Source organism: Penaeus chinensis, chromosome 23 (genome assembly GCF_019202785.1).
Source record: "Penaeus chinensis breed Huanghai No. 1 chromosome 23, ASM1920278v2, whole genome shotgun sequence".
Classification (NCBI taxonomy): domain Eukaryota; kingdom Metazoa; phylum Arthropoda; class Malacostraca; order Decapoda; family Penaeidae; genus Penaeus; species Penaeus chinensis.
In genome coordinates, this window is record NC_061841.1 from 10705109 (window position 1) to 10713906 (window position 8798).

Consider the following 8798-nt stretch of genomic DNA (forward strand, 5'->3'; position numbering starts at 1 on the left):
AGTCTGCTTGATGTTTACACCAGCAGACCTCTCTTTCGTCTGAACTCACTATCTCATGCTTATTGTCTTTCATATAAATATCAGAGTGATATTTTTTCAAGTAGGTTTTTGACCTTTACCTTCCCTTCTCCCTCGCCAGGCGTGTCCCCACGACGGTTTCTGCCCGCCCCACCAGAAGTGCTGTTGGGACACCTGCTTGGACCATCATACGTGCAAGCTCGCTACGACTTATAATCCAATCCCCATATAAAGTAATGGCTGAGCCCCCGAGGGTGCGCTCCGTAATTTGTTGAGTTTATTGTTGTGATCTGTTTTTTTTGCTGTGCTGTCTATTGAAAACACGTGAGAGGCTTCATCTGTGTATTATTTTTAGGCAATAAATAACGATCGTATGAGTGGTTTACTTCGGCTCCTGAAATATTCAGACCATTTGTGTATGACTGCATCGAATTAAAATTCCGTAAAATGAAAGAAAGAAATATAAGTGTAGAATATTCATGCCAAGATGAATCATGATATTCAACTAGTTATGATGACACTAGTCATGATGATAGTGATTGCATTTATACGATACACAACAGCTAAAAGTAAGGATCTAGAAAAGAATGAACGTGTGATGATGATTAACTTGATAAGTTAATTAGTGTTACGAAAGAGGATAGACAGTGGCAATACGAACAGTAACATTAATAACAATTATAATTGCAACCATACAATAATACAAATGATCTTAGTATGATGTTAGTAATGAACAAACTAACGATAATGTTCATGCTATAAATAATACTAGCAATGACTAACATTAATGACGATACCAATAACAGTAACAAAAATGAAGACATGGCTTATAATACATATTACAACATTATACTAGAAGGATACATCTGACCAAAAATTATGAAATCAAAATATCAAATAATAAATATGCTAGAGAGAGAATAATATGGTCACAACGTTGCTACGAACAATATTGCTGCTACTACTGTAGTGAATCTCTAGCCAAGGGATGGAGGAACCTGGGGAAAATTCACAAGTTTCCCCTCCTAAGAACAAAAGCGAGGCCGCCCATGCCAGTGGATGACCGTTTCCTGGGAGCTGGGAGGGGGAAAGATGTGTTTTTTAAGGGTGTTGACTATTTCTTTATAGTGATATTATAATGATTATATTAAGTTTTATTCTCGTTTTCTTTTACCTATCCGCACAGGAGAGCACATTATGCCTTATGGGAACATATAATAATCTGTTTTTATTTTTTTTAGTACAGTTTTAATAATTATCATTCATGATTTTAGGTTCCTTTTTAAAACTAAGCCGCCTTTTAAAGGAAATGAGGATTTTCTTAAGAGGGGAAAACACCGCTCTCTCTTGACAAGAATGCGACCTTCACCCTGTTTGACCTGAGATTCCCCTTATTTTATAATCGTGCTGGGGAGGGCTCTATATAGGTCCCGAACGGCCAGGTCAGGGGGGAGAGCATCTTTTAGCCGTGGACGCTGGTCTATGGTCGCAAGGGTAACGAACTAAGAGGCGGTAAGATGGAATCTTTTTTACTTTTCTTACTCTTTTTAATGAGGTGATGTGCTCTTTACTCTTTGCGGAGTGTTTTGTCAGTCGTTTGGTACATTTTTAGGATAGTTGCATTTTTACTTGCATTCCTTTTTAATAGTTTTGTTTAGTGTTTTTGTGAACTTTTTTATGTTCAGAGGAAACTGCTTTTGCCTTTTAGTACTCCTGCTTATTCTGGGGTACTGTAGGATGGTGTTTCTCAATTTTTAATAAATTCTTATGATTTTTCTTTTCAATAGTTTTTTTTACGGTTTTAATAAACTTTTGTAATTTGATTTTTTGTTTAAGACTCCATTGTGTATCCTTCGCGTTCTAAGACTTTAAGAATTAAAGTAATTTGATGATCAACCTCAATACCATAAATCTGCACCCACTATTGGCTTTAGGCCGACGCGCACTCCATCTCGGGCACAACTACGCTAACCGCAGTGTTGACCCTCGAACCTTGGTATCTTCTGTACACTTACACTTGCTTTCTCTAACTTCACTTACACTCTTCTACATGCCTCTTACTTTACGGACATTCACTTAGTTACTGGACGGATTAACCAGGTGGTGGCAGCTAAAAATTTCGTACTAAGGATCGACGGTTAATCTTATAGATCACGACACTACAACTGATAATATTGGCAATAAAACTATTAATAGCAGTAATAATAGTAATAAACCTGCCATGATAGAGAAAAACGGCAATTATTTTCTGCAATAAAATGAAATTATCACGGTTGCCACCTCTCAACGAAATGACACTAGACACCACATCCAAGAGTAGTTGGAACAAAACAGCAAAAAAATCACTAGATGAAATGAGATAGAGCTTTCACCAAGTAGTAGCATTAATTATTACATGCGATTACCATACAGCTAGCTGCTTAAAGCCATGGTGCCGGATATATACTTGTCTGAACAGTCTTATCTGTTATGTGAGTTCAAAATGCATTATTAAAATCATGTTTCTATGAAAATCACACAGAAACACTATATATATATATATATATATATATATATATATATATATACACACACACACGTGTATGTGTGTGTGTGTGTGTGCGTGTGTGTATGAGTCTGTTAGTACACACACATTCATATATACACATTCACAATCATTGGGAAGCTAACGCCGACGGGGCCGCACCCACCTTTCTGCACCCACGAAGGTTCCTCGTGGCGAAAAGACAGGCAAGGGGCCCCATCTCCAGCTCTTCTCAACAGGTTTGATGAATCTGCCCAAGTTATAACTTCCTAGGTCGTCCCACAGGCCTCTTCCACCCAGGAATGCTTCGAGCAGGGGTAATACGGTTTGTGCAAGTACCAATCTCACGGTGTAACCATTGGTTGGACACATAATCCCACCAACTGTACCCCCATGATCTGGCACAAGGACATGTTACAAAAGACATCAAGATAAGATTCCAAGGCACAAGACAGCATCCAGGTTTCACTACTATTTAGTAAAACTGGTAGTATCAGGGCTTTGAAGGCATGTAGCTTGGTCCTTCTTCAAAGGTACTGGCATATCAAAATACTCTTGTCGAGAGTTCATGCTGCCAGGCCAGTCTGTTTACTGACTTCCTGGTCTTTACATACTAAGGTATGTAAAACTCTCTGTGACCTCAATGCTCTCACTACAAGCACATACCAATTGAACAGCTTCTCTTAGCAGGCCCCCAAAATTCTGGATCTTGGTCTTGTTGAGACCTCTAGACCCAGAGGCTTTACTTTATTACTAAATGCATCATGAATCACCGCTAGGGTTTCCAAAGACTTGGATAGAATAGCAACAATGTCAACAAAGTCAAAGTTGGTAATGTTGATATTGCCCAGACTTGCTCAACAATGACTTTGAACAGTAGTTCTACCCAGTATCCAGTGTATACAAGTGTTGGAAAGTGTTGGTGCAAGAAGATAGCCTTGCCTCATTTCTGAACTAACAGGGAAGAAGCTCGACAGGCCAACACCACTTTACAGCACTTTCAGTACCAATATACAGGCTTGCTATTAATCCAATAATCCTTGTTGGAATTCCTCTTAGTATCAGGATCTCCAAGAGAGATTCGCGATGTACTGGATTGAATGCTTACTTGAGGTTGATGTAAGCTGCAAGCAGTCCACACCCGAACTCACGACGGCGCTCTACAATAAGTTGAAGCACCAGGATATAGTTTACTGTGGACTTACCAGAAGTGAATCTAGATTGCTCCAGCCTCTGGTGCCACACCAAGTGGTCTCTGATATGTCTCAGAAGGATTTGAGCGAGAACCTTGCTTGGAATACTGATTAATGTAATGCTTTGGTGATTACTGCAGTCCCATCAATCGCCTCTCCCCTTCCAGAGAGGGATAACCACACCCCTCTACAGGTCAGGGGGGATGGTACCAGTCTGCCAGATGACTAACCCCTAGCCATAGCTTCTCCACCAGCCTGGTATGCTGCAGATACCTGCTGCTTTATCACTCTTCAACTTGGAGATTGCTCTCCCTAAATTTCAGTTAGGGAGGATGGATCCTCGCTGATGGGTGGGTCCAGCAAAGGAATCTCAACACTACCTGCATCCAAGGTAATTGTTGATGGATCAACCCGGTACAATTGCTCAGAATATTCAACCTAATGTTCCTGCATTCCATCAGGATCTGAGATGATCTGGCCACTTACTGAGCAGACTGTAGTCGCCTACGAGGAGGGCTTGGAATTCAGCTTTCTTAGGGATTAGTAGGCAGGATGGTCATTTACTAAGAAATGACTTCCAAGTGCTGCAGAACTACCAGAGATAGCCTCAGTAAATCCCTGGGCACACTCCACCTACCTCAATCTGTCCCCATGAAACAGTGATTATTAGAACGATGGGGAGTTTTGAAATGGACTTGGAGGGAAGCCACAACTAATCTTTGATCAGTACCACAGAATTCAGCATTCTGATATACTCTGCAGTTCTGGAGGATCCTCCAGTGAGTGCTAACATCGATGTGGTTGATCACCTTAGCCAACAGTGCGGGTCAGAACACTGATACCATGATCCAGATATCCTCAATTTCTGGAACCTTGTAAAGTCCCAGAAAAGGAAGTTATTCTCGCTGCCAGTATCAGCTCCTAAGCATAAGTCACCCAGAATAAAGCGGATATCTCACCGAGGACAGCTGTCAGTCACTGATGCAAGTCTGACAGAACACATCTCTTTTACATCAAGTTTATAAACATCAGTAGGAACGTATAAGGTATACAGCAATAAGAAACTTAAAGCCAAATGTAAGCTTCAGTCTCAATACCGTTATACACTCATCAACTGAAGGGGCCTGTACTACCAAGGGCTAAAGTTTCCCGGAGATGGCTGTAGCTAGTCCCTGGAAATGGTGAACATCGCTGCAGCCCGACCAGCCATCCTCACTGATTGTGTCGCTACCAGATCTTCTCACCTCCAAGAGAGCAATCACAGTCGCTCCGGGTGGACGCCAGCTCTACCACTTCCACAGACATTGCCCTATATAATGAGGGCTGGTTGGCTGTAGGCTCCATAATCCACCTGTGGGGGTCCCGTGGACTTTGCCCCACAAGCCTCACGCTAGGCAGGCGGACAGCGGGACACAGCTTTACTTGCTGGGTGACAGGGACGTTTGCCCCCCCCCCCCCCCCCCCCCCCCCCCACCATCTTCTATATGAATCTCCGCCAGTGGGGTTCTCTTTAGGAGACGGACTAGCAAGGCTCGCCTCCCCACAGCCACCCATAAACCCCATCGGGCAAGGGGGCAGGAGTTAGTACAACGCCATGGTGTGTCCACACAACGGTGGGCAATATCTACGTACTTTATATATATCCATATATATTTTTATAAACATTTATTTATCTATATATATTTATATGTACACATATACACGCATATTTGTATATATATACATATATGTACATATATGGATATATGTATATAGATATATAGATATACGGATATATGTATATATACATAAATATACGTGTATATATATGTGTGTCTGTGCGTGTGTGTGTGTGATTGAACATGCATGTGTGTGTACATACACATATATATACATATATACATATATGTGTGTGTTAGTGTGTCTGTGTATATTAATATATATATATGCATATATAGATATATCTATATATGTGTTTGTCTGTGTTTATGTGTTTGTATGTATTCATATATAGATATGCGTATGTAAATACCTATACATATCTATGTTTTTATGTATGCATACATAAATGCATCTATAGAGATTCATATACACACGCAGAGCATTTGAAATTTCTTGAAAACACTCGCGGCTGCCTTGACTGGCTGGCGAGGCGGGGCTACTGGCCTATATAAGACGGCTCGTGTTCCGTCCTCACACAGTCAGTCGTCGGCGATCGTGGTGTCAGCTACTTGCAACATGATGGTTAGGACCAACTGCATTGTTCAGACAAAGCCTTTATGTAGTTAGACCAGCCTCGTGCTTATGGAAATTATTCATTTGTTGTGCCAGATCTTTCATATATATAATACAAAAATGTTTTAGCTACCAATTGATAATTCACTCATTTATGTTTTAATATTTCCATTATCAATATGAGAAAGAAAAAAAACGACTTGTTCTTTTCCAGATCCGTGTGCTCCTCCTCCTGGCCGTGGCAGCCGTTGTCATCACGGCTAGCACAGACAACGCCGGCGGTTGCAGATATTTCTGCAAGAAGTGGCGACCGGGGGACGAACCAAGGCCCAGTTACTGCTGTGACGATGGAACGGTTAGCGACCCGCCTCCCCCTACCGGTAGGTTGATAAGCATACATACATATAAACATACTTACATATATATATTCATATGCAAAATTTCAAATCGTTGCATTTTCTTTTCTTATTTATTTTTTTATTAGTGTAGTGTAGGGACAGAGAAGGATTGGCAGAATACTTCATACTGTGCCCATTTTGTGAGACAAACGAAGTACAAATGCAAAGCAAAATGACAGACACATAACTATTTCCTCGTTCATAACTGGGTCCAATCAGTCCCCCCCCCCCCCCATTTCCACTCCCCTCTCCGCTTCCCTGGAAAGAGTGAGTCTGTTTTCTTGTTTAGTTTTCACGTCGAGAACTGCTTTAAGGTTCCTTTGTACTAAATACCACTAAAAGAGCACTGCCTTCGATTTCAGAACACAGTGGATTCTGCCCCGACATTCGGCAGCACTGCCTTCGCTTTAAAAACAAACCACCAAATGTGAGTTACATTTTAATCTTTATTTCAATCTGCTTGATGTTTACACCAGCAGACCTCTCTTTCGTCTGAACTCACTATCTCATGCTTATTGTGTTTCATATAAATATCAGAGTGATATTTTTTCAAGTAGGTTTTTGACCTTTACCTTCCCTTCTCCCTCGCCAGGCGTGTCCCCACGACGGTTTCTGCCCGCCCCACCAGAAGTGCTGTTGGGACACCTGCTTGGACCATCATACATGCAAGCTCGCTACGCCTCATAATCCAATCCCCATATAAAGTAATGGCTGAGCCCCCGAGGGTGCGCTCCGTAATTTGTTGAGTTTGTTGTTCTGAATTCTGTTTTTGGTTTCTGTTTGTTAAAACATGTGAGAGTTTTCATCTATGTACTATTTATAGGCAATAAATACATTTTTTATGAAGACTCTTCTTTGGTTCCTGAGACCTTGAACCCTATTGCATATGACGGTTTCGAACCACTAAAACGCACCCTTGACTATGATTATTAGTAATAAAATTAATGGCAGCAGTACGATTGTGGGAGGCCTGGGGCTTATTTTTCTTTGAGTTTTCGTGAACAGACCTATGTGTTATAGTAGTCAGTGACAACTTTGATTAGATCCTGTGAAACATTTTCAGCGGTTGTTATTTCATAGGTGTTATACCAGCCATAGACCCATGCCTTGAAGTGATGCTCCAGGCCCGGTGGGATGATTATTCTGAGCCTAGGTGATCTAGGGGCTGAGTCTCTGTCTACAGTATAGTCTGTTCGTATTGCAAAGTGGTCACTAACTCTCGTACCAGTGAAGTACAGATATTACCATGAACTAATTTTTTGCCAAATGCATAGTCCAACCTGCCATCTCCCATATGAGTCTCTGCTTCTGTGTCATATGCTGTCAATGATTTACTAATGATGAAATACCTGAATTCTTCCCTATTACTATTACGCTGGTTGTCTCCAAAGTGTGGATGCCTTGCATTGAAATCGCCCATACAAAACGTGCCTTGGTTGTGAAAATTGGGGAGAGAACTAGCCAGAAATTTAGAGTATCTGGCATATTCATTATACAATATAAAATACCCAGTCAGTTTGAATTTTTAAATGATAATATTGAACATCAGTGTTCTCGGATTTTTAAACAAATTTATGTGGCAGCGTTACCTTCACATATGTCAACAATCCAGTCATGGCTGTATTCACATACGAATAATATCCCTGAATTGCAGGTGCTATTTTCATCTTAGCAGCAGCAGCAAAAGATTCTTGCACGCAAATAACATTAATATTATATTTACGGATATAAAACTCTAGGTCGTTCAGCCTAGGCTAAATACTAGCATATTTCATGATATAAATTTGATTGTGTGTTCATCCATATGTGAAGAGTGTTTTTTAGGCAATCTGTACCTCATGCTATTATATCCTCTAATATTACAAATTATAGATTCACATAAGAAACATATAACTTTATGATTATGGATTTCATTACAGATAATGGTCTTAAACTTAAAAGTACTTTTAACCATTTCAAACATTTGGTCTTAGCTTTGTTCCACTTCTCAGCACAGTCTCCTCGGTTGCTGTGCCAGATGCACCTGGGGTGCTGGTTGCCACACTGAACTCGATACAACCGGGTTGGTTTGGTCCCTAGAGTTTTTTATAGACGTTTTGTATTATTTTTGTGTATAATACACTGAATATTTCCACGCTATATTGCATACATACATGCACACACACACACACACACGCATGTGTATAGAAATACACATACATGCATACTGTATGTGTGTGCATATGTATATATGTATGTATATATATGTGTGTGTATATATGTATATATGTATATATATATATATATATATATATATATATATGTGTGTGTGTGTGTATATCTATAGAGCTGCGGTAGCTCTCTCTCTATATATCTGAGTTCGAGAGTTCGAGTCACCGGCTTGCGCGTTGTTCCCCTGGGCAAGAAACTTCACGATTCAGCGGAGTGTCCCGTGCCAGTCCCAAGCCGGAT

General features: G+C 40.6%; 2 protein-coding genes across 2 annotated transcripts in view; both read left to right on the forward strand.

Annotated features, from left to right (window-relative positions):
- Positions 1-389, forward strand: part of LOC125037407 (antileukoproteinase-like) — a 1384-nt gene extending 995 nt beyond the window's left edge. Inside the window, exon 4 of the mRNA XM_047630550.1 lies at positions 140-389. Coding sequence (XP_047486506.1) covers positions 140-250 — 111 coding nt within the window. The 3' untranslated portion in view covers positions 251-389. The remainder of the gene's footprint in view (positions 1-139) is intronic.
- A 5535-nt stretch (positions 390-5924) lies between these two features.
- Positions 5925-7180, forward strand: LOC125037410. The gene is made up of 4 exons (XM_047630551.1): positions 5925-5958; positions 6164-6329; positions 6710-6774; positions 6940-7180. Exons 1-4 carry the CDS (start codon positions 5953-5955, stop codon positions 7048-7050), a joined length of 348 nt encoding a protein of 115 aa, XP_047486507.1. The 5' UTR covers positions 5925-5952; the 3' UTR covers positions 7051-7180.
- The last annotated feature ends 1618 nt before the right edge of the window (positions 7181-8798 follow it).